Source organism: Taudactylus pleione, unplaced genomic scaffold, assembly GCF_031769625.1.
Source record: "Taudactylus pleione unplaced genomic scaffold, aTauple2 ptg000201l, whole genome shotgun sequence".
Taxonomy (NCBI): Eukaryota; Metazoa; Chordata; class Amphibia; order Anura; family Myobatrachidae; genus Taudactylus; species Taudactylus pleione.
The window spans coordinates 29,861,029-29,888,477 of NW_028284603.1; the positions used below are offsets into that span (position 1 = coordinate 29,861,029).

Sequence of the window (27,449 nt, forward strand, 5' to 3'; positions counted from 1 at the left end):
ATGCCCTTTATAACACATTATGCCACACGCAGTAATGCCCTTTATAACACATTATGCGACACACAGTAATGCCCTTTATAACACATTATGCGACACACAGTAATGCCCTGTATAACACATTATGCTATATGCAGTAATAACCTGTATAACACATTATGCCACATGCAGTAATGCTCTGTATAATACATTGTGCCACACACAGTAATTACCTTTATAATACATTATCCCCAATTCAAATTACACCACACAGTAGTCCCTTATGTTATGACACAAAGTGGTGCCCCTTTTACATAATGCCAAAATTAGTGTACCTTATACACAAGGCCCACAGTAGTAGTGCCCCTTATACAATGCCCACAGCAGTGGTGCCCCTTACACAATGGCCCCAGTAGTGGTGCCCCCAGTGGTAATGCCCCCAGTAGTAATGTCCCCTATAGTAGTTCCCCCAGTAGTGAAGCTCCACAGTAGTAATCCCCGAATTAGTAATGCCCCCCATTAGTAATGCTCCCCAGTAGTAATCCCTCCATTAGTAATGTCCCCTATAGTAGTGCCCCCATTAGTAATCCCCCCATTAGTAATGCCCCCTATAGTAGTGCCCCCAGTAGTAATGCCCCCTATTGTAGTGCTCCCATTAGTAATGCCCACTGTAGTAATGCTGCCCACTAGTACTGCCTCCATTAGTAATGCCCCTATAGTAGTTCCCACTGTAGTAATGTCCCCAGTAGTAGTGCCCCCATTAGTAATGCCCCCAGAAATAATGCCCCCTGTAGTTGTGCCCACTAGTCGTAATGCCCCCTATAGTCATCCCTCAGTAGTAATGCCCCTATAATCGTGCCCCCAGTGCCTCCAGTGCTTCCGACTGAAAAAAAACAAAGCACAATACCTACCTTTAGCCCCGCTCCTGCTTCCACTGCCGTCTGGTCCGACCGCGGCTCCTCGGATCTATGACATCATGACGTCCTCCCATAGTACTCTCTCTGCCGGAAGCCGGAGCTCAGGATTGAGCTCCGGCTTTCGGCTGCCGCTGCAGGGAGGGAGCCGGGTGCCTGCTGATAACAAATATCAGCGGGCGCCCGGCAAATGCAGCCTCCCGGCGGCGGCTGGGGGGGGGGGATTTGGGACCGGCGTATTTTTTTAACATTTTTTTTTTCTTCTACCTTTTTTTTTTCGGGGGGGGGGGCTCAGTGGCACCCTCTAGGTGTCGGCGCTCCGGGCGACGGCCCTGTTTGCCCGCACCTAGAACCGTCACTGGAAATACTCCTGGTATACATGACTAATGACTAGGGGTCTATTTCTTTTTTATCAGGTATTTTTCTTTATCCATAGATAACAATCACTTTTGCACTGTTTAGCTCCAATTTATCAGAGCAATGTAACAATGCTTGCTAGCTGGGACAGTGCTTCTGCAATAGGCATCCCAGCAAACCACTTTTTCCCCGTTGCACAGTTTGCAAGCAAAAAAAACGTAACTTCCTACTTTTTTGGGAGAATAGGTTTAATAAGTGGGCCAAGTCCTCAGCGAATACATGCCCATCTACTCCCAGGTCATTTTTATATTATGAGGCTGATGTTATTTTCCACGTCCCCTGTCTGCACATCATTTACTGTACATAAGTAAATAAACTGGTTACTTGTAATACAGGTTGAGTCTCCCATATCCAAATATTCCGAATTATCGACTATTCCAAAATAAAAATTTTTTTTTTTGCATGACACAAACTTTGTTTACGGCACAAAATTATTAAAAATATTGTATAAAGGTGTATATGAAACATAAATGAGTTTCATGCACGTACACAAACTTTGTTTGAGCCACAAAATGATTGAAAATATTGTGTAAAATTACCTGCAGGATATGTGTATAAGGTCAAAAATTAGATACAAACAATAAGACTGCGCTAACCAACCCAGGTTAGAAATTATATGTAGTGAATAGTTCTCAATATAGACTAATATAAAATCTACGTACAATATCAGTGCAGCAGTTTCTCTGACGAAGCTATGACGGACAGAGAAACGCATTAGGCGGACCCCACATGTCCCAGATGATTCTCATTACAACCTGGTTCATTGCACTACTAACAAAGAAATTCGCTCCGGTCCTACTGAGCCATACCTACCCAAAATTGCTCCAGGAGTACAGGCATACCCCAAGCGGGACGGCACAAAGCTGCAGGAAGCCCTGGTTCTCTGGCTGAAATATTACCATTCTCCCTTCACGGGACTGCACAGAGCTGCAGGAATTATTTCACCCCCAAGTACATCTTTACTGGATGGTATGGACATGTGCCTCAGGATACGGCAATCCATCTAATATACCTACCTGCAGGTTAGGTTGGACTGTTTTTTGAACCAGTGTTTTGTCAACTTATTGTTGGAACATTTTATGCAGATTTTTAAATATTTTACAGTATTTTTCTTTTTGTACATATGAGTATATGCCAGATACTTTTTTTAAGTAATAAATTCTGATTTATTTGTTTGATCCATTGAGTGCAGTGCTTTTGCCTACCTACAGTAGCTTTGCGCAGTTTCTATTTTCTATATGTGTGCATAAGGTGTATGTAAAACATAAATGCATTCTGTGTTTAGATTTGGGTGCCAATCCCAAGATATCTCATTATGATATGCAAGTATTCCAAATTACAGAAGATTCCAATATCCAAAATACCCCTAGTCCCAAGCATTTTGGATATGGGAGAAAAATGAAAGATTCCGCATGGCACACATTGAAGACATTGTAAAACCTTTCATGTTCATGGTGGTATTTTTCCTCATAAACATAGTTTTACATAGTGAATCACAGTAGGTATAGACCAAAATGACCCCCCCCCCTCCCCCTTGCATCAATAAGACTTTTCTTTTATTACCACTTATCGTTTCTAAAAAAAAAATCCCATGTTTGTGAAATAAATCACCGATGCAGCTGGGCGAGACTCTGATGTCACATACTCAGATGTTGGTATTGTCTGGAGTAGTAACGTGTACATTTTTTCCGTCTCTGTGTCAGTCTGTGTGCATACATGACCTGGCTGAAGCGTGCACAGTAGATTTGAGTTTTTGATTACACTAATGTGGGAAAAAAAAAAAAAATTAGCTATTATAATAGGTTTTATTTAAAAGTAAAAAAAAAAAATCACAAATCCATTTAAATAAAAAAAAATGCTTTTTTTCTAAGAATTGCATTATGAGGCTGACCATTAAGTCATTTTACAGATTACTTGCACAATTACTCATAAACACGCAACATTTATTACATATAAAAAAGCCAGTGTGGTGTAACACCATGATATCAGTTTACAGAAATAAAATAATTTATAATCAATCATTTTGGACCATGAAAAGGGATCACCCCATGGCACTAACTGACAATGTTATTCCCTTACATGCTTAGGAAGGCATTTTTCATAGACATAAGATAAGTGTGGGTGTATGAAAATGTAAGTGTCATAGAATATATTCCTTTTTTCAATCCATAAGTATTTCTTAACATTACTAATGGAGATCTCATAGCTATGATACTTTAATATACTGAGGTCTAAGGGGTCTAGGTATCAATATCCAGCTGCCAGTGAAGAGTTACAGTGAGATGCGCATACACAGCCATGGTGCACTCACTGATCTCAAGATGGCATATACCTAGCTACAAAAAGTTATCAGTACCATGGTAGCTCTATTCAGGACTCTTACTTGGGAGATCCCAGAGGGAAGGTCCAAGGGACATGTATGGGAGCATGATCTATCCCTGCCCCTCCAATGCAAAATACTGCGATTTGTAGCATAACCATGATGACAAGGTGCACAGTAGATGTCATTATCATGGCCCTACCTACCATTGGGGAGGGTATTCTTTCCCAGGAGAGGTCCCAAATATTTGGGAATCTCCCAGATATTCCGGGAGAGTAGGCAGCTGTTCTCTGGACCACTACAATCCTCACCATGACAAGGTTACACAGTGTACTAAGCCTTGGAGAGAGAAAGTGGACGGAGATAAAGTACCAACCAATCAGCTCCTACCTGCCATTTTTCAAACACAGCCTGTAAAGTCACAGGAGCTGATTGGTTGGTACTTTATCTCTCTCCAAGGCTGTGGGGGAATTCAATTGCACACGATAATTATTCATGCGTTCAAAACTGGACTTTACAACTATTTTTTTTTCCGGGCAATTCAATTACCCTCCATTTGTAAAGAAATTTCCCATTTTCCCGTTCTCGGCCAAAAACACACAGGATCTGGGATAAGTTCTCAGATCCGTGTGTTTTTGCAATTGCGGCTGCGAAAAAAATGCACTCATTTGGGATTTTGTTTCGCCCGCCTCTGGCAGGTAGAAAAAAATCTCTGATAGAGACTGTTATACGGACAAATGAATAACCCCCGAGGGATCAATTAGCCACAGTAATTTACTGCTGCTAATTGAATTCCCCTTTAGTATTTTAAATACTCCTTCAATAGCAGTTTAAGAGTTAGAACGCAGAGAATAAGAATGGATAGTAAGGGGTACATTTACTAAAGTGAGAGTTTTTAAAAGTGTAGATGTTGCCCATAGCAACCAATCAGATACTAGCATATTATATTCTAGAAGGTGTTAGCAACCAATCAGATTGTACTTAACATTTAAATAACACCTTCTAGAATATAATAGCTAGAATCTGATTGGTTGCTATGGGCAACATCTAAAAGTACCCCCTAAGAATTGCATCTAAGAGGCAGAAAAAAAGGAATAGAATTGTGCATTTGGTCAATGTTAAAAGAGACCTTTGCAGGAGCAAAATTATTAATTCATTGAACTGTTTCTGGAAAGAAGGGAGAGTTGAAAGCTATGTGCGCAGACGATAATGCTACGTATACACAGTACGATGGCAACGATCAGACGATCGTCTGATCGTCCTGCATGTGTTGGATGTTCATCCAACACATGCAGTAACCCCTTAGCGACTATAACGACCCGCGAACTACGTTGACAGGTCCCTATAGTAAGCAGGCTAACCTGGTCGATATCGACCATGTCTGACTGCTTGCACAGACGACGGTAGTTGGTCGATAACGACCATACGTGGCTGCGCATCGACCATCGTATGGTCGTTTGCAGGGGCCAGAAACTGTCAGATTTTAACAATAGGATCGTTATCGTTAAAATCTGACAGTTTATCGTACCATGAGTACGCAGCATAAGAGCACTTTTCAGCCAAGCTACCGTGTTTCCCCGATAATAAGACCTACCCTGAAAATAAGCCCTACCCTTACTTTTGTAGCCCGGTCTAAAATAAGCCCTACCCCGAAAATAAGACCTACCTTTTTTTCTTTTTGAGCTGGGAATGCTGCAGAGACCAGCGTTCCCAGTCATGCAGTGCGCGGGTGACGTCATGACGTCACCCGCGCGCTGAGGATCCTGTGCGGCCGCGCCTGCTGGATCATATTAGATCCAGTCAGCGCGCAAGTGAGAGGGACATCTCGGACGGCGGCGACGTAGGTAAGTACCGTACTTGCACTGCAATAAGGGGGCCTGCATAAAGGACACTGCTACAGGGGGGGGGCTGCATAAGGGGCACTGCTACACAAGGGAGGCTGCATAAGGGGCACTGCTACAGGGGGAGGCCTGCATAAGGGGCACTGCTACACAAGGGAGGCTGCATAAGGGGCACTGTTACAGGGGGGGGCCTGCATCAGGGGCACTGTTACAGGGGGGGGCCTGCATAAGGGGCACTGCTGTCAATGTTAGTTAAAATAAGACCTACCCCAAAAATAAGCCCTATGGTGTTTTTTGGAACCAAAAAAAAAAATAAGACCGTGTCTTATTATCGGGGAAACACGGTATATCAGCAGTCTACCCTGCAAAGTGCTAATAGAAGCAAGTAAGAATTTCCACCTGCACAAAGACTATACAGTATCAGTTGTGGCTTGTATGGAAATGTTTACACATACAGTATCTGTGAATTCAAAGTACATTAGTGATATTCACTTGTGTTTTCATTTTTCCACAGCATATTTCTACTTTTTTACCCTTTAACCACAGAGCAATTTGGTCCGACAGCCTCATCTGTCAACAGGAAACTGATTCAGTGCTATTAGCAAGTTTATAATAGTTTCCTATTTTAGGGGCAGGATATGTTACTGTGGAGGTGGCTGAATTCTCCATTCAGTTTCATAGCTTATACTGATGCGGAGTGTGGTGCATGGTGAATGTGTATGTAATTGCAATGCAATCCCGGCAAAATGTCACTTATCATTCACATTCATCTGTTAATTTGTGATCTGTGCAGTATAATATTATATGATCACTCTGTATTTTTAATGTATATTCCCCAATTGATAATTAGATGATTTTCAAATATTGGTTGTCATTTTCCGCTCCCATTTTGAGTGTTAAAAAAAAGAAATATGTACTGTAAATAAATTGTCTTCTCTGGAGAACTATCGGTGATCTAGCAGTAGTCTAGCCATACTGTACTTGTCTACTCTCAGGAACGTCCCCAGTGAAGTGGGTGGTCCAAGGGTTGATGGTGCAGGGGATGAGTGGCAATTATTCCTAGTCATACCCCATACCCACTGACCAGTCTGGGACTGGTTTTCTCCATAGGGGACCACACACTTTTATCTCATACAAGTATGGGACTATACCCAATCTCTGCCACAAAATTAACAGAAACCAATTTAATATTTAAAATAACATCAACAATATGCAATAGACATTAGATAGCTGTTGAAAGAGGCCAAATTATGTTTTTGTACTGAGATTACCTGTCACATAACAAAATATATACTAGCTTAGTGTTACCAATTGACACCCCGTTTTTTTTTTTGTATGACATTTTCTCTTTTTGCATTGCCAGGAATGTATTTTTTTCAATTTTGTCATGATTTTTGTAGCTCACAAACTACCAGTGCTTTGACACCACTTAATACTATGTAACTAATGTATTATATTATATGCATTACACTTTCCTAAAGTCTGTAACTATGGGGGTCATTCAGACCCGCTCGTGAGCGGCAGTACGCTCGCAAGCGGGTCGATGTTCCCCCACTGCGCATGCCCATGACGGAGGGAGCTCCGTCGTGCGCATGCGCGAGACCCGGCGAGCGACGGGCTCTCCATCGCTCCAGGTCTCGCACCAAAGGGGGTGTGCTGTCGATGTTGATTGACAGCACGCCCCCTTTGGTGGGCATGCCTGCCAGATGGAGGCGTTCCCATGGGAACGCCTACCGTCTCAAGATAGAGCCAAAATCACTCCAGGGATTGCGGCAGCGAGACCCTACCGCAGGGTCTCCGTCGCAAGCCCGATGGTCAAGACCATCGCGACCAACATCATGGACGCTGGTTATAGCTGTGGGTGGTAACCCACAGCTATGCGAGCGTCCATGAGAACGCTCCAAAAAAAGGTAGGAGGGCCCTGATTCAGAGCGAGCGCTCTGGTTGGAGCGTTCAGCTCTGAATCAGGCCCTAAATTCCTATTTAGTTACAGACTTTATTCTAGTCTCCAAACTTTCAATTGTTCCCTGAAAACTCACCTCTTCTAACAGTCTTATGGGTCATTATTATTATCCTTAATTTATATGGTGCCACATCATCACTTAATTTCTACAAAAATGAAAATTTTCATCTGCAATTGTAGAAATTAAGTATTTGGGCCATTCATCAAGAAGGTAAAGCAGGAGATATCACAGATGTCCTGCTTACCTTCCTCTTGCGGAATGGCCTGCTGTCCCCATACACTAGAATTAGGGGTGAGCGGGTTCGGATTTCTGAAATCCGAACCCCCCTGAGCCCCCCCGATCCGAGTCCGATCCGAGTCAGGCTCGACTTTTCCCGCCTGACTCGGATCTGAAATCGAGGCAAAACGTCATCATCCCGCCTTCCGAGTCTCGCGGGTTTTGGATCCTATATAAGGTACCCGCGTCGGCGCCATCTTCTCACTCGCCTGTGGACAGTGAAGAGGGAGGGTGGGAGTTAGGGCTGGCTGGGCTGTGTAGTGTAGTGTAGTGCTGCTGTTGTCCACTACTTCAAAGTCCATAGGGGCTGGCTGGACTGTGTTGTGCAGTCAGTTCTCCATAGGGGCTGTGTCCACTCCAAAGTCCTGTGCAGTGTCCCAGTCCTAAAGGGGTGCTGTAGTGTTGTCCAGGGGGTGCTCTGTCCATCAGGGATGCTCCCCCCAAGTGCTAAAAAAATAATATATTTTCTGTGTTTGTGAATTGTGTGCGCAGTAGCCGCACGTGCATCAACAAAGTAGTGCCAAGCGTGCGCCTGTGTCATAAGTAAAGGGCCGGCTGGCTTGACCGTTAAAGGGTGCTGTAACCCGGAAAGTACACTCCAGTCCAAACCAAAAAAAAATTTATTTTCTGTGTTTGTGAATTGTGTGCGCAGTAGCCGCACGTGCATCAACAAAGTAGTGCCAAGCGTGCGCCTGTGTCATAAGTAAAGGGCCGGCTGGCTTGACCATTAAAGGGTGCTGTAACCCCCAAAGTACACTCCAGTCCAAACCAAAAAAAAAATTATTTTCTGTGTTTGTGAATTGTGTGCGCTGTAGCCGCACGTGCATCAACAAAGTAGTGCCAAGCGTGCGCCTGTGTCATAAGTAAAGGGCCGGCTGGCTTGACCGTTAAAGGGTGCTGTAACCCCCAAAGTACACTCCAGTCCAAACCAAAAAAATATATATTTTCTGTGTTTGTGAATTGTGTGCGCAGTAGCCGCACGTGCATCAACAAAGTAGTGCCAAGCGTGCGCCTGTGTCATAAGTAAAGGGGCGGCTGGCTTGACCGTTAAAGGGTGCTGTAACCCCCAAAGTACACTCCAGTCCAAACCAAAAAAAAATATATTTTCTGTGTTTGTGACTTGTGTGCACTGTGGCTGCACGTGCATCAACAAAGGAGCAGCACGAAGCGTGCGCCTGTGTCCCATAAGTAAAGAGCCGGCTGGCTCATTTCTTAAAGGGTGGTGTAACCCACAAAGTGCACTACTCTCCAAAAATAAAAAAATATTTTCTGTGTTTGTGTGCGCTTTAGCCGCACGTATATATCAATATAACATAAATGGAGGACCAAACTTTCTCCGATAAAAATAAAATAGGGAAAGATCAAGAACCACTTCCTCCTAGTGCTGTTGCTGCTGCTGGGAGTTGTTCATCATCCCAGAGAGGAAGTAGGAACATCACTACTTTTACTAAACAATTGACCCTCCAACAGTCCCTAGCGATGAGGATGAAGTACGACAGCAGTCATCCTGAAGCAAAACGTATAACTGTGGCCTTGACTGCTATGTTGGTGTTAGACGTGCGTCCGGTATCCGCCATTAGTGCAGTGGGATTTAGACAATTGATGGAGGTAGTGTGTCCCCAGTTCCAAATCCCGTCTAGATTCCACCTGCATCCTCAAAGCAGCAGCGACAAGCGTGCGTCTGTCTGTTAAAGGGTGGTGACACCCTCAAAGTGTGCTACACAAACAATAAAAATATTGTTCTTTTTTTTTCGGTCTTTGTGAAATGTGTGGGCTGTAGCCGCACCTGCATCCTTAAAGCAGCAGCGACAAGCGTGCGTCTGTCTGTTAAAGGGTGGTGACACCCTCAAAGTGTGCTACACAAACAATAAAAATAGTTTTTTTTTTCTGTCTTTGTGAATTGTGTGGGCTGTAGCCGCACTTGCATCCTCAAAGCAGCAGCGACAAGCGTGCGTCTGTCTGTTAAAGGATTACATCGGTGACAGCATCCAAGTAGGCATGTCAGACAGTCCGTACCTGTACTGGCAGGAAAAAGAAGCAATTTGGAGGTCCCTGTACAAACTGGCTCTATTTTACCTGAGTTGCCCCCCCTCCAGTGTGTACTCCGAAAGAGTGTTTAGTGCAGCCGGGAACCTTGTCAGCGAAAGGCGTAGGAGGTTGCTTCCACAAAATGTGGAGAAGATGATGTTCATAAAATGAATTATCAACTCTTCCAGGGAGACCAGCCTCCAGAACGTACAGAGGGACCTGTGGTTCCAGCGGGGACAAATTAATACTCTGTGAGGATGAGGATGTACACACTGAAGAGGGTGAGGAATCGGTGGATGAGGATGACATCTTGCCTCCGTAGAGCCAGTTTGTGCAGGGACAGATTAATTGCCAGCTTGTTTTGTGGGGGCCCAAACGAACCAATCATTTCAGCCACAGTTGTGTGGCAGACCCTGGTGCTGAAATGATTGGTTTGTTAAAGTGTGCATGTCCTGTTTATACAACATAAGGGTGGGTGGGAGGGCCCAAGGACAATTCCATCTTGCACCTCTTTTTTTTCTTTGCATTATGTACAGTTTGGGGCCTAGTTTTTCAAACTGCCATCCTGTCTGCAACTGCAGTTTCACGCCTAGATGGGTCACGTGTTTGTGCCGCCCACTCGTGTCGCTTAGCATAGTCATCCAGCTACATCGGTGCAACCTTTTGGACATAAAAACACTATTGTGAGGTGTTCAGAATAGACTGGAAATGAGTGGAAATTAAGGTTATTGAGGTTAATAATAGAATAGGAGCAGAAAAACCTACAAATTCTGTGATTTTAGCTGTTTTTATGCTTTTTTTCAAAAAAATACAGATACAAAACCCAGAACCCAAAACACGGAAGGGTGGTTTTGGCAAAACCAATCCAGATCCAAAACACGAAGAAAGATCCAGATCCAAAACCAAAACACGAAAAGTGGCCGGTGCACACCCCTAACTAGAATTAATCAAGGTTCGACAATACAACATTTTTCTTTCATCCACTAGGGGACACTGGAGGCTATTACACTGGAGTATAGAGGCGTTTCTCATCATAATTAAAATAGTAGACATCAAGACTTTACATTTTTTTATGCAAAAAAAGAAAAGTTTTAAAATATAAATATAGATCTGGCACTGAAAATAATTTAAAAGTGTGAAGCTCCTCCCCCTCTATGCCCAGAGAGAGAGAGAGACACTCCAGTAAGCGGCACTCAGTGGTCTTAGTAAATACTCTCCAGAGGTCCTTAAAGCAACGTTTCAGGCTTTATTGCCCTTCGTCAGACTGCATACGTAGGTATACAGCCTGACAAAGGGCCATAAAGCCAGAAACGTTGCTTTAAGGACCTCTGGAGAGTCTTTATTTACTAAGACCACAGACTCCCGCTTACTGGAGTATATATGGATGAAATATTAGCGGGCACCGTGGCTGATGTATTTTGGAAGGAGAATGCTGTGCCACTGGGACTGTTTTTTGTTTTCCTCTTTTCATTCTTTTACAATAACAAATTAGGGACCCTACGCCACCTCACTAAAAGGTGTGGGTCCGGGTCCCTGGCGCTCTGACTCAAGAGTCAGGCAGGAGTGCGCAGGGGCCAGGGCTTACATTAAAAGCTCCTGACAGCTCCTCACCGCTGCAGCTACAGAAGGAATGTGCGTGCCCTGATCGGAGAAGCGCAGTGAGTATCAGCTGCGCGTCCTCCGTATACTGCCTAAAGCCTCCCTTTACCTCCTCTACAAACGCCGACAGGGAGCTGCGCTAGCGCGGCTCTCACTAGCAGTGGAGGAAGAACATAGGGCTGTGAGTACAACACCTTCTCCTGATGCCGCGGGGAAGGAGCGCTAGGCTGCGCGGCACTAGGCGGCTGTGCTCAAGAGTGGGACAGTCGGTTCCTGTTATACTGAGGTTGGCAGGGGAGCCATCTTGGCGCCGGGGCGGGGAGGAAGAAGGGGCAGGAGCTCGACAGAGCGGGCTCTCTCTGCGCGTCAACAAGCGGCTGTCTGAGGGCTGCTGATTATAGTAACACACGTTTCTGCCTGCTCTCCCTACAGGCTGAGTACAGGTGCAGGTTTACTGAAGGCTACTTGATTTTCCTGGCATCTGACATCCCTTCTACAACAGAATATTTTGAAAGGGCTGTGAGTACACTGGGGTGTTATAATTGGCTGATGCTGCATGGAATCCAGTAAATAGAGGGAGTCTCCCCCTCTGTGTCCCATTACCCTTCTGCTTATTCTGTTTCTACTGTAATTATGTGAGTGAATTGTGTGTCTCTAACATGACAGACAGGGCCACTAAGGCTTCACAAAAAATGTTTGTTCACAGTGCAATAACAAACAAAGCAAAATGCTACTGGCTCAACAACGTGTGATGCTTGTACGATAATAGATCCGCCAGTTATTGTAACTACCTCGCCAGTTACCACGCCCACTCCTCCGTGGGCCTCTGACCTAGTGCGAGTTATGGCGGACTTAACGTCAGAGTTGGCAGGCGACAGGCATGGCCAAACCAGTGGAAAGCCATGTACAGATCATGGGTTCCACTAGTAACATGTCCTCTACTTCCTATCAAAATCCGTCACAAAAATGTCCACTACCGGCTGTACTCCAGTCGGATGCTTCAGACAACGAATTCCCCTCACAAGAGGAAAATGAGGAGGGTGAATTGGAAGATGATGTGTGCCCTCCGCCAGATTTAAAAACTGGTTCTCAAGGGGTGAAGCCATTAATCCGGCCGATCAGGCAGGTCCTTAATTTACCTGTGGACATAGTACCTGAAACTCAGGAGTTTAATTTATTTGGTAAACAACAAAAGAGGTCTGTTGTTTTTCCCTTCACGCAACAGCTTCAAGACTAACTTTCAGTGGCCTGGAAACAACCGGATAAGCGTTTCCAGATTCCATGACGCTTCACCTCCAGTTATCCATTTCCATCATCTATGATGGAAAAGTGAAAAACACCTCTTCCAGTGGATGCATCCACAGAATCTAAGTGAGCGGTTGAGGGTTTGCAGTTCACTGGTGATATGCTTTTTGGTCCAGAACTGGACAAATGGATATCCCAAGCCACTAGGGTTAAGTCTACTTTCCTCCCTTCAACTGCCCTGAGACCCAGGAGGACTTACACTGTATCCATGTTTCAATCCTATTGCCCCCGTAGCCCTTTTATAGTAGAGCCAGAGCTGCTCCCAAACAGGCTAGAGGTAGAGGTCGCCCACAGTCGGTCGCACGTCGACAGGAACAAAAGCCAGTTGAAAAACAGGTGGCATGACGGTCTCCCGTCCGACCTGGGATCTACGGTAGGAGCTCACTTAAAGACTTTTCAACAGGGTTGGAACCAGACCTCTTAGGATCCGTGGATTCTCAGATTACTCTCCGTAGGGTACAGGATAGATTTCGAAGTTTCACCTCCAAATCGTTTCTTCACTACGGGACTGTCAGTGTCAGCAGAGAAGGCCAAGGCTCTGCAAGAGGCAATTCAGTCTTTACTACAATCAGCAGTGCTGGTTCCGGTACATCAGCAGGGTCTGGGGTTCTACTCCAACTTTTTTATGGTACCCAAGCCGGATGGGTCTGTCAGGCCTATCCTGAACCTCAAGTCTTTGAATCGATTAAACCATCAGATTCTGATTTAATCAGTCATTGCGAGCTTGGAACTGGCGGAGTTTCTAATTTCTATGGATATAGAGGATGCATATCTGCATGTTCCAATTTGGGAACCACATTAAGCTTTCCTGCGTTTGCAAGAACATTATCAGTTTTGGGTGTTGCCGTTCGGTTTATCCTCGGCACCCCGTGTCTCCACCAAGGTCTTGCCTGTCATGATTGCACACCTACGGACATCAGGTGTGACAGTAATTCTTTACTTAGACGACCTGTTGATCAAGGCCCCATCAAAATCTCTTCTCTTGGACCACGCATTACTGTCATACCATACTTTGACACAAGACGGCTGGATGATCAATTTTAAAAAATCCAACCTAATTCCGTATCAGAGACTCCAGTTTCTGGGGATGATCCTGGATACGAGGAAGAACAAGCACAAGACATTCGACTACTTGTCCAGCTAGTTCTCAGACCGAAGAAGGTGTCTTTACTGGTTTGTCTTCATCTCTTAGGAAAGATGGTAGCTGCCTTCGAGGCTTTACAATTCGGACGCTTCCACTCCCGTCTGTTCCAGCTGGACCTCCTAACACGGATCAGGGTCTCATTTACTACTACATCGGATGATCCGGTTGACCCCGCCTACCAGGGTGGCTCTTCTCTGGTGGATGCAACCCACCAACCTCTTGACGGGTCGAAGACTCGGAGTGTGGGATTGGATATTCATGACGGATGCCAGTCTCAGAGGATGGGGAGCAATGGTCCTAGACTGTCTCTAGAGGACGTTGGTCTCCAGAGGAAAGACGGTGGCACAAAAATGTGTTGGAACTCAGAGCAATTTACAACACTCTGGGCTCGATTCAGACCCTCTCGCTAGATGCGTACGCTCACACCCAGCGTATGCAAATTCGGCACACACCCAGCAAGGCAGACGATCGCACAGCAAGGCACAAGCATGCTCACTATGTCTTGGCATGCGATCGCTTTGTGTCTGTAGACACCCATCAGCCTGTCTTAAGACGCTCACTTGCGCACATCTCCAGGAAGTGTATGCAACCAACGGTATATTGGGTACCATCTGAAGCGAATGCAGTGCTTGAGGCAGACCATACCCTACCGCAATCACTGCGAGCACTTCAGTGTAAAAACCAGCCAGGTGACGTGTACTGTGACGCTTCCTCTTAATTATGCACGCCTCTGAAAGGGTGTTAAGACGCTCAGGCATGCCTGCGTTCGCACCTCCACTCCCCCATTTATAATGTCCAGCCCCTGTCACCACCCACAAACGGCTTCTGTCACTCACTGCTGGGCTGTCTATGTGCAGTGAGCGAATGCTTCCCGGTCTCTTTCACTGGTTTGCGCACTGCAATGCATACTCATGCGCACAATGTGAAAATCGGCCAGCTACGAGTGAACGCATCCTAGCGAGCGGGTCTGAATCAGGTCCTCTGCTCGAAGCTGCACACTTACTAAGGTCTCATCCGGTGAGGGTGCAGTCGAACAACGCGACAGCCGTCGCTTATATCAATCGACAGGGCAGAACTTTCAGGTGGGCCGAGAGTTGGTCAATGATCCTGTCGGCTGTGTTCATCCCGGGAGTGGACAACTGGGAAGTAGATTATCTCAGTCGCCAGGATTTCCACCCCGGGGAATGGATGCATCACCCAGACGTATTCAAGCCTTGGTTTGTTGTTGGGGTCGTCCTCAGATGGAACTCATGGCATCTCGATTGAACCTTCAGCTACCAAGATACGTGTCCAGAACTCTGGATCCGGCTGCACAGGTAGTGGATGCGCTAACTGTTCCATGGACCTACGACTTGGTTTACCTATTTCCTTCAATTCCACTACTTCGCATCTACTAAAGCAGATAAAACATGAGTCGGCCTCAGTCATTCTCGTGGCACCGGACTGGCCTCGGAGGAGTTGATTCTCGGACCTTCGTACTCTATTAGCAGATGACCCGTGGCCCTTACCACTTTGTCCGGACCTCCTGCAACAGGGTCCTTTCGTGCACCCCAATCTAGCGTGGCTGCGTTAAACAGAGTGGCCGCTATCTTAAGACGCAAAGGCATCCCAGAATCTGTTATCCCCACTATGCTTCGTGCCAGAAAGCCGGTTACGGCTGCACATTACCACCGCATTTGGCGGTCTTATGTGGCATGGTATGACGGTTGGGGGCCTTCCGTCTAGGACTCTTCGTTTATCCAGGTTATTGCTTTTTCTTCAAACAGAGCTTGATGCTGGTCTCCGTTTGGGGTCTTTTAAAGGTGCAGATTTCTGCCCTTTCTATTTTCTTTCAACGCAAATTGGCCCTCATACCTGAAGTGCAGACTTTTCTTCAGGGAGTATTGTGGGTGTAGCCACCTTTTTTGTTCCTCCCATAGCTCCCTGGGCCCTGAATTTGGTTCTTACATTTCTTCAGTCTTCCATGTTTGAGCCGCTTGATGAGGTCGATATCAAGTATTTGGCTGGGAAGACTGTTCTCCTTCTGGCTTTGGCCTGTCGAGTTTCGGAGTTGGGGGCCCTGTCTTGTAAGCCCTCGTCCCTTATCTCTCATGTAGATAGGGCGGAACTTCGGACACAAGCCACTTACTTCCTAAGGTTGTGTCGGCTTTCCACATAAATCAACCTATTGTGGTGCCTTCCTTGGTTGAGGACTCAGGAGTATCCTCATCTCTGGATGTGGTTAGAGCTCTCAATGTCTATGTGGATCGGACAGCGTCTTTCTGTAAGACTGATTCGCTTTTGTTCTGTATGATGCTGTTCGGAGGGGTTGGCCAGCATCAAAAAGACTTTGGCGAGGTGGATTCAGCTAACTATACGACAGGCTTATGTTAGCAGGCAACCACCTCCGTCTATTTCAGCGCATTCCGCATGTTCTGTGGGTACGTCATCGGCGGCACGTCAGGGTGCTTCCTCCATGTAATTGTGCCATGCGGCTACTTGGTCCTCGGTACATACCTTCTGAAGTTTTATCGGTTTGACACGTTTGCGACTTCAGCTTCACGCTTTGGCCGCCTTGTTCTGCAGGCCCCTCAGGGCGCTCCCGCCCGTGGGTAAAACTTTGGGACGTTCCCAGCGTAATAGCCTCCAGTGTCCCCTAGTGGATGAAAGAGAAAATGTGATTTTGGTATTTATTGGTAAATCCTTTTCTCTGATTCCACAGAGGCCACTGGACGCCCACCTCAGTGCTCTTCGCCTGCCTGTTAGTTTGGTTCTGTTTGTTGTGTGACTTTCACTTCTCTTTGCTCCTCTTGTTCTCCATCTCCTCTCGGTTTTCATTGTTCGAAACTGAGGGCCTGCGGGGCATAGAGGGGGAGGAGCTTCACACTTCTAAATTATTTAAAGTGCCAGCTCCAGCTATCCACGCCTCTATACCCCAGTGTAATAGCCTCCAGTGTCCCCTGTGGAATCAGAGAAAAGGATTTACCGGTTAAGTACCAAAATCCCATTTTTTTTAGCTTGATTGCGGGAGTATTCGCCATCATCAGATGGCGAGTGCTCACGCTACCAAGAGGCATCCTTTCGGTTCCTTCCGCTTTTGTCTTGCTCCTTCTGCCGGACGTCGGGGCTCTTGTGCACATGCGTGCCTGTAGGTCATGCATGCGCAGTTGTTACACTGCTTCGATAGGAGCAGTGAAAAGACTCACTGCTCTGAAAGCCGCTCATGGGGACAGCAGATTTTTGGATCACTTGTCTCCGCGCCAGACCAATGAAGAATTGCTCCGGCATCCACGGCAAGTTACAATGTTCATTTTGTTAATTATCCGTTCGGACCCCGATAATAACATAATGAATAGACCCAGTAGACAAGTAAGTGAACAAGAAACCAGTGACATACAGTGCAGGACAAGGACACGGTCTATACACATTGCTGCATTAGCAATCATAACACTCAAATAAGCAACCAGATGTTAGGTGCCCGAATGAGAAGTAGATGAAAGTATAAGTAACGAAAAGCATAAGAGGTTCGAGGGCCCTGCTTGTGAGAGCTTACATTCCATGGTAACTCACTTTACAAAGGACAAAGCAAGTATATGCATGGCTATCAACAGCAAGAGGATTATATGTGAAATTAATTGTATTTACTGAGAATATAATAAGACAGGTCATGCTTTAAAAAACTGTTTACAGGAATTGTTAATTGTTTGCTATGTCACTTTGTGACGTGAGTTGCCATGGAATGACCCTTATCAAATTTCTGAACCACCCACTGAACCTCCATAAGCTTCTACCAAACTACTTTCCGTCTACACTATTCACATAAAACTTACATGTGGTCATTTTCTGTACTCAAATGTTCATCTGACTCCAGTCCCACTTTGTTGTGTAACTGGCTCATATAGCCCACTAAACACTTTTTACCCTGGAGATATATAGCACTTAATCTTATGGGATCTATTTACTAAGCAGTGTTAGGATACAGAGTGATAAGGTGCCAGCCAATCAGCTCCTAACTGCCATCTCACAGGCTGTGTTTGAAAAATGACAGTTGGGAGCTGATTGGCTGGCACCTTATCACTTTTCACTCTGTCTCTTAACACTGCTTAGCAAATAGACCCCCTTAGGTATTATACTCCTGTTACCCTATAGATTGTAAGCTTGTGTACAGGACCCGCTTACCTCTTTGTGTTTCTGTTGATACCGCTCCTTTTATTACTTTGGGGTCTATTTACTAAGCAGTGTTGGGAGACAGAGTGAAAAGTGATAAGGTGCCAGCCAATCAGCTCCCAACTGTCATTTTTCAAACACAGCCTGTGAGATGGCAGTTAGGAGCTGATTGGCTGGCACTTTATGACTTTTCACTCTGTCTCGTAACACTGCTTAGTAAATAGACCCCTTTGTTTGAAATCAACTGTAAATTGCTATGGCTTTTGCTGGCATTCTATAAATAATTGTTGTTAATAATAGTCTTCATTTAGTGGTGTGGGTGGTTTTAAAAGTCTGGTTTAAAGGACATAGAGAAGTATTTTCCTTTTGAGGTACAGTGAATTTTTTTTTTAATATATATTCAAATATTTTGTATTAAAAAGTTGTAGCATATCTTTAGCGTTCCCGCTAGGCTGTTTTAGCGGGGCGCGGCGCCCTGCCCTCCTTCTGGAGGGCAAAAAGCACCCTGCCCTCCAGGAGGAGGGCAAAAAGCGCCCTGCCCTCACAGCCTGCGGGAGCCGTTCTCACCCGCGGGACGCAGCGTTCCGCGGGTGGAGAAACATGCGGTGACGCGGTCACCGCCGGAGAATAGACGCCGGGCGCATGCGCCCGGCATCTATTCTCCCTGTCTGCAGGGCTTGGGGGCTGCCCGGCGTGTCCGTAAGTGCCGGGCACGCCCCCAAGAGTGACGAAAAGGGGACGCGTCTTATAGACACGCCCCCTTTTCCGATGACCACGCCCCCTTCTCGGTCGCGCGCGCGTGGGCATGCCCTCTCTAGCTCCGGCGCCCTGCCTCCCGCCGGAGCTAGAGGGAACACTATATCTTAAATTATTCAAAATGTTCCTGGCTACCTGCTCTTCTGTGTTGGAGACTATGTGGAGATAAGGCTGACATGATACATATATTCTGCCATTGTCCCATGCTAAAATTGCTCTGGAAGGCCACGTATAACCTAATCAATGTAGCACTACTATTTCTCCACAATCCAGTTTAGCCATTATCCATTGCTATCCCACAGACTGGAGTTGTAATACTAAATATGTAGTAAGTCGTATCCTTCTGGCCACCAAATCAACTATAACTGAACAGTGGAGATCCCCTATCCCACCTACGCTGGAGAAAATTTTAAACGAGTTACATTTTTGTTACAAAATAGAGACTATGGGCACCTATGGAAGAACCAGTGGGAACTTTTGGGCAGCCGTCCAGGATTAAAGTTTTGTTGTATGCAAAATGTAGCCGGTATTTCAATGAAGGGAACTTTATGCAAGCAATGGCCGCCACTACCTAATTCTATGTGGAACATATGCTCAAGTCTTGGTCACAAAGTTTAAATCTAGGTCAAGCTTTACATATTTCCAGGTCCTAACCGAGCTTCAGTCTTGCCTCCCGAAATTCTAACAACTTGGATTTATGCATGTCGTTTTATGTAGTGATATTTTTGACAGATACTTTTGGGAAGTCCTGCTTTTTCCATTACCTAACTCTGTGGTTCGCCTACTTGCCTGAACTCCCTTCCTCAAATTCGTCAATACCCTTGCTATAGGCAACACTGCCATTTCCTCTACAACTACATTGGTGGACAGGCCACTGGCTTCCACAATATGAGCATACTCACCTTATGAAATGTTCTGTGTTGCTGTGAGCATTCTTATCATCTGATAAGCCTTCAGTTGCAAGTTACCTTTAGGTTTCTAACAAAGTGTCAGTTAAAGTCTACAGATATGATCTTTGCCTCGGTCACTGTAGTGCTTGTTAATATACAATAAAATTGCATCATATATTGATTGATGTAAATTTAAAATGAGCACTATATAACATGATCACCACATTCCTGTCTGTCTCCTTACAGTTCGGCTATGGCATGTGAGGATATGCCCTTGCATCCCACAGCGCTCAACAGGCAGAGCTCCAGTGCAGTGATGTCACTTGACTTTGAACCAAAGCAGGAATACGTGTTTGTTGAAAATCTGCAAGACCGATACAAGTGCGCAAATTGCCATCTGGTTCTTCACAATCCTCACCAAACAGGATGTGGTCACCGATTCTGTGAGAAATGTGTTTTGTGTCTGAAGTGAGTGTTACCAGGACTAGAATCTCTCTCTTACACTATAATACGTATCTATACAGGTGGCACTTTTACACCTGTGCATTTGGTAACTTTTCTCCCGACAGGGTTAGGATACTGACACTTGTTGGTAGGTATCCTAACCCTCCCATAACCCTAAACCTAACCCTTCCCCTAGTGCCTAACCCCTAATGCTAACTCTCCCCCTAACCCTGCTACTTAACTTTGGGATTCCGACAGTCAAGATGCCATCGCCGGGATTCTGACAAGTGTCGGGATTCCAGCGCTGGAATCCCCACAGTCGGGATATTGACTGCATCCCAATTGGAACAACAGGAGTATTAAGTATTTAAATTGACAGGGTCTAGATCTCAGAACAGCAGCCGCTGGGTGCTGCAACCATTGCGTTAGCTCTGACACACTGACCGAAACTTTTAAAATGTCCCAGTTATCATGCTCATTGTGTTTTTGTAGTGAAACCACAGTGCGAGGGGACATCTGTGCTAGGTGACATATTATAAATGGTTTATGTACGTTACTATCTCATATATTGCATGACTGCTGGGCATAGTCGAGTACAATAATTCTGTAATACAATACAGTTGTAAAGTACTAGCCTACTAGTAAGCAGTGCATAACATAATGAAAAATGTATTTATAAAATGTGGCAGTGGGTGAAAGTCCCAGGATACTAGGACATGGCACTTATTGGGTGTAACAGATTTATTGGACAAAATGCTCTGCTTCCCTTGAAAACTACTTTTTTATTTTCAAATTCTACCAGGAGAAGGATGCAGGCTTAGCAGAGAATGTATGTGCCAGCCAAAACTAAGCTGAAAGTGACAACTAAGAGGTCTTAGGAGATGAGTCACAAATATACATATTACAAAGGGGTTGGGTATGGGATTCCGGCAATCGGGATCCCAGCTGTTAGAATCCCGACACTGGCATCCCGTCAGGGCTAGCATACTGACACTTTTTGTTTGGTATTCTAACCCTCTTCCTACCCTAACCCTCCCTCTTTGGTGCCTAACCCCCCCTCCCCGCACCCTAAATCTGAAACTCCCCCCTTAGTGCCTAATCCACCCCCTAGTTCCTAACCCCTAAAATTTCCCTCCACCCCGCTACTTACCTTTTGTATGCCGGCGGTTGAGATGCCGGCATCGGTATTGTGAGAGGCGTCAGGATTCCAACGCCGGTAATATCAAAGCCAGCATCACGGCCGCTGGGATACTGACTGTATCCCATCACAAAGATCCCATAGACCAGTGGTTCTCAACTCTAAAGTTTTCCCAACTGGTGATATTTTGAGGATTTCTGTCTGTAAATAATTACTGACCCAGTAAATTAGATAAACTCACCTGTGCATGATTAAAGTAATCCACAAAACATGACCTGTTGGTGCACTTGAGGACTGTAGTTGAGAACCCATACCATAGACGATTGTTATATTGATGGGACCAGGAAATGCACCACACTTAGAAGACCATATAAAGCCCAAACCATCGAGGTGCTGGAGCGTGGATGTATCCGTTTATTCTCACCCCCAGGGCTAATGGTGTTGCACCTTGAGCAAGTGAATTCAAGCCAGAGGACTACGTTAACGTTTTTGTTCATGTGCTATTTATATTAGTTTTCTGGGACAACACAAGTTTCAAATTAATTAAAAATGTTGCGGTTTTACATCTATTGCTCTATTGTTATAGAGACAGAACAAAATAAACATAAATAAATGTAGTATGAACTAAGGGCCTGATTCAGACCTGGACGCTATTTGCGGACGGTCGTTCAGGAAAAGGGGCCGGCTATTTAAATAGAGCGCTCGCTCTTTGCGGTCTGTTGACGCCTCTATGTCTGAGCTAGCGAACGAAACATGCGCTCGCTATTTTGTAAAGATGCCCCCTGGCCATTCGCATCATACGTCATCTCCGCTATTTATTAGATTAATCGAGTACATCGAAAGGCGTCTGAACTGCTCGCAGTGCTTGTGGTTGGATTTTCTTACCGCAATCATGCGAGACAACCAAGTGACGTGGTCGATGACGCTGCTTTGTTAATTATGCACACCCTTAAAACGTCCGTTTTGACAGTTTGGCACGCCTGCATTCTGATCTCCACTCCCCGTTTTCAAGCACCTTTCCCTGTTACCACCCACAAACGCCTCATCCTGTCACTCAAATTAGCAGGCCCTCGCTATTTTGCGATCGCACGATTTCCGACCGCACTGACTGGTTGGTGCATGCGCATTACGACCCATACGCTTGCGCAGATGTGCGAACATCGCTCAGAGCGAACGAGCGGCCGCTTACGAGCGGCTCTGAATCAGGCCCTGACTTCCTTACTGTAGCCTGATGTGTTTTTTTTTTGTAAGGCTTCCTGCATTGCTTGTAATGTACAGCATTGTACTGTATCTGTTATTCACAGAGTGAAAATGTAAATGTGACTAATATCCTTTTTTAAATTATTCTATGCAGTGAATTGTATGAAATACCACAGTGTCCTATAGACAAGGAAACCATTAAACCACAAGAGGTAAGGGAAACAAGTGTCTATATTCAAAAGCAAATCAACATTTTTCTGTAATAAAATACTGACATCTTTGAAAGTGTCTTATTATGTATGTTTCATTCAGTGTAGGTACAAAGAATTACAGTATTTAGTGGAGAGCGTTACGCTGCCTTTAAAGGGCTGCACATATTCATTGTGGTTAAAGTTTAGTATTTTGTCATTGAGGATTGGTTTAGAGCACAGGTCCTCAAACTCAGCCCTCAGGACCCCACACAGTGCATGTTTTCCATGTCTCCTCACAGAATCACAAGTGAAATAATTTGCTCCACCTGTGGATCTTTTAAAATGTGTCAATGAGTAATGAATACACCTGTGCACCTGCTGGATGACCTGGAAAACGTGACCTGTGTGGGGTCCTGAGGACCGAGTTTGAGAACCACTGGTTTAGAGAACCATTAGAGCAAAGAATGGAGGTTAGTCTCACTCACACTGACATCATTTCAGAGATTTTTGTTTTATCACATAGTTTAAAGTTAATTTTATTTTTGAATCTCTACATGTGTTCTATTTATATCTATTTGTTATTTTAGCACCTATATTATTTTTAGCTGATCAGTTTATAGACGATCATTAGAGCTGCTTATTGCAGTTCGCTTCCCCAAAATGTTTATTTTAAAATTAAAAATACAACGGTACCAATAGATCACTCTGCAACTTACTGCAGGATTGGATTATGACCTGTAGTTATTCTTCCCTTACTTCATACTACTATCACAGTAATGAGGCCCTTACATCAGCGATCGCAAACTAAGAGATTCACAGATTCTGCGTTTTGTTTCCCGATTTAAGATTCTCCAATTCACTAACATTGCTGATATGTCACAGTGATTCGCAAATCATTTTCATCCAAAGATCAGATCTGCAAATCATGAAAGTGCCCATTTTGCCCGGATGGCAAATCGTCTGCTTGTTACCATACACTAGCAATCTACAGCCCCGATTGGTCTATGTGAAATCCAACATGTTGAACAACCTGACTCACCGATTCCGATCACTTTTTTGTTGGAATCGGTGACGGTGAACCCCATATGGTGAAGCCCATACATTGCCAATTTTTTATTCAATCGTACTCAAAATACAATATTGCCACAGTTGATTGCTGATGTGTGGTTCCGAATCGGTCTTGTGTGTGGATGTATGTGCCGTAGATGGGATATACGTTTTGACAAATGATTTTGCATGATAGTTACTGTAGGAATGTGTAAAAATGCACAAATGTCAGCATCAGGTGTTGCAGACTTCCTGGAAATAAAATCGTAATCACTTTGGTTTTGGTTACTTGATACAGCTGAATATAACAACTTCTAGTTATATCTAAGCTACATGTTGTATTACTGTAGCTCAGTAAAAATATAGTTGTACTTGTTAAAATTACTTTCCAGATATTTAAAGACAATTGCTGTAAACGAGAAGTCCTAAATTTACTGGTGTACTGCAGAAATGCTCCTGACTGTGATGTGAAAGTGACACTGGGAAGGTTCCAGGTAAGTGATTTTATCTACTTAATGACAGTTAAACCCCAAAATTTAAATGTTTACATATGGACCATGAAGGCTGTTCGTTGTTAATGGCTTATTCCACCCAAAGCATGATATTTATTTTTGTGAGTACTTTACTTACCTGTGCTCTGTAGATCTGGCTAGACTTGTTTGGGGAAGGGGCCTTGACAGCTGCGATATTACTGAAAACTGTACGATCTGGGCAGGAGAAATGCCATTTGTGGGGCCCCTTTGTTTAACACAGCGTATGTAAGACAAATTTGGTGTTTCATTCCTTCTTACATAGTTCCTGACAAACCATTGTATACTCACAACGATGGTGGTTGTCAGGGTGATAAGATGCCATTTATATACTGCAATTTGAGTCCCCATACCTGGAACCTGGTGTCGACGACAGGTCAAAGTTCTATGCAAGTGGCCAGGAACCTTCACTAGATAGAAGGGGTAGCTTTCTGGATTTGCATTAATTGAGTAAAAGCTACTAGTGATCCACCTCAGCAAATTTGAATTTACGGCGGTAGTCTTTTTTTCAACCGAAGTCTTTATTTATAAGATTATCTTGCAGATGAAATTCGTCGTTTTTACTTCCTAACATCAACATGAAAAGATTTAGTTTTGACATGACTCGCAAAAGGGATCAAAGAGAAAACGGTTTCCACTTGTGTCAACTCCAGTCACTTTAAGTGTCTGTCCCTGTGCTTTATTTGGTGTCATGCCAAGGCAGACTCTTACCATTAATTGTACGCGTTTGAAATTAAAGATTGTTTTTCACATGATCTGTAAAATAAAAAAAAGGTGAAAACTGAAATTTTGTGTCAGTAAACAGGGCTTACCTCAATTTTTCATGAGAAACCAGATAATACATATCAATCTCTACATGGTATAAAATAATGCAAATAGATAAAGATACAGCGCTAATTATAGTGGGTCTGTTAAAATATAATTAACCATATGAAGTGTGATTAATAAGAAAAAAATCACTTTTAATAATATAAATGAATTGAAATAATAAGCATTAAATAAATATAAATTTAAAACTGCGTACATATAAAAACATGCAGGCCAATCTGTGGTACAACTACCCCTGTATATATAAGATACTGTTATTGGATATAATGTCAGTAACTTGGAGTTCTGGGACTCCTTTCAGGAACAAATGTGGCAAAGTACTTTAACTTCCCAATATTGATTAGTCTCCACCAACTCACGATAAATAGGGATCCAGGTTTTTCCAAGACATCATTGTGCCAATATAGTGTCCCTTGGAGTGGTGAAACAGAAGAATATCCAGAAAGCACCTTTGATAAAGCTGGGGGTTACACAGCGAAACGCGTCAGTAGATTCAACACCACACTTTTAAGAAGATACATTTTGGACTCTATTTTCCTGCTGTCAGTCTTCACTTTGGAATATACTTTGTGGACCATACAAGTCACTTGTTTGGGCAATCATCAAGCATCGGATGAACCTACAAGCTGTTCCCATAGAAACCTTTCTGGATAGTCTTCTGTTTCACCACTCCAAGGGACACTATATTGGCACAATGATGTCTTGGAAAAACCTGGATCCCTATTTATCGTGAGTTGGTGGAGACTAATCAATATTGGGAAGTTAAAGTACTTTGCCACATTTGTTCCTGAAAGGAGTCCCAGAACTCCAAGTTACTGACATTATATCCAATAACAGTATCTTATATATACAGGGGTAGTTGTACCACAGATTGGCCTGCATGTTTTTATATGTACGCAGTTTTATATTTATATTTATTTAATGTTTATTATTTCAATTCATTTATATTATTAAAAGTGATTTTTTTTCTTATTAATCACACTTCATCTGGTAAATTATATTTTTACAGACCCACTATAATTAGCGCTGTAACTTTATCTATTTGCATTTCTCCCTTTGAGTGAGACTACACTCATTTATTACAGCTGCTGTGGAAATCGTGCACACCTGAGCGCTTGTTGTGAGGTTTTCCTCACATTAGTTAATTTATTTTACACATGGTATAAAATAATGTCCATCGTTGTGAAATATACTTAACGGTTTATGCATCGCAAGCCAAGAAAGCGCTTGAACGTCTGTTTTTTCCATTGACTTACTTCACTAAAATATTCACTGCTCGGCTCCCTTTTGTCATACATTAGTGTGTCATACACCTACACTTTCCTCCATAAATGCTCTATAAAATAGCGAAAACTGCATCAAAATCCGGCCAGTGGTTCTCGAGATTAGCCTGAATCAAAAGACGGACGTCTACCAGGGCCTTTATTTTATACTGTGTATAGATGTTCACAAAAGATGGTCATCAGCAACTCCTAAAAAAAAAAATTGTTGTAAAGAATAAAAAACTCCATAAAATCAGTGACATGATGTGATTGCTGCATGCAATTTATCCTTCCGCTCATTTCTAACCTTCTTAGATTTTCAGACAAGACTGTAAGAGATCCTTGTCAAAAATGGTTGCACAGTTTAGGGTATCGGTAGAAAAATATGTGGCTAACATTCCCTGTCTATGTGGCATCCTAGCTTCAAGAGACAGACATGTAATGAGATCTGCACTATTAGATAACCTGTGGTAACCACAAATGGGGGAGTTCACATAAACACATCAGGTTTAGACATATAAAACACACTTAGTCAAAATGCATAACATCACAATAACCATGGGCCTCATTCAGAGGCAGTCGTTAGATGCAAGCGGTCACTCTGAATCAGGGCGGCCGCTTGCATTCTGAACGGCCGCCTCGTCGATCTCTAACGACCGACATGGGTGATGGTCAATATCATCGTGACCATCGGGGCTTACGACCAGACCCTAGGATAGGGTCTGGGCACTCGTAAGCCCCTGGGAGCTTCCTGCTCTGTTTGAGCAGGAAGTTCCCCACTGACATCAGCAATGATGTCAGTGGGGCCGTGTCCCCAAACGGCAAGCGTTCCAACTGCAACGCCTCCGTTTGGCCGGGCACGCCCCCGGCCCGCCCAGCAAACGGGGCGAGCTGCCACTCAACATCGACAGCTCGCCCCGTCTGCTACGAGACCCCTAACGACGGAGTGTCCGTCGTTAGCCGGGTCTTGCTCATGCGCACGACGGAGCCGGCTCCGTCGTGCGCATGCACTGTGGGGCAACATCGAGTCGGTTGTGAGCGCTCAGCGCTCACGACCGACTCTGAATGAGCTCCCATGTCCCATACAGTGGTTTGCAAAAGTACTCAGCCCCGTAAAATGTCAACAGATTTGTTTGTATTACAAATGACACAGGTAAGCTCTAAAAGTTAATTTTTAAAATCATAATTATTTGCATATTAAAAAAAAATGTAAAATAGTTTTTTTGGGTTTCT

The 27,449-nt window shown here is 44.3% G+C and overlaps 1 protein-coding gene across 1 annotated transcript in view; it reads left to right on the forward strand.

Annotated features, from left to right (window-relative positions):
- The window catches only part of TRAF5 (TNF receptor associated factor 5), a 65,494-nt gene that overhangs the window by 20,517 nt on the left and 17,528 nt on the right, over positions 1-27,449 (forward strand). The window contains exons 2-4 of the mRNA XM_088477307.1: positions 19,823-20,044; positions 22,513-22,570; positions 23,989-24,090. Of these exons, the coding sequence (XP_088333433.1) occupies positions 19,830-20,044; positions 22,513-22,570; positions 23,989-24,090 (375 nt within the window). The 5' untranslated portion in view covers positions 19,823-19,829. The remainder of the gene's footprint in view (positions 1-19,822; positions 20,045-22,512; positions 22,571-23,988; positions 24,091-27,449) is intronic.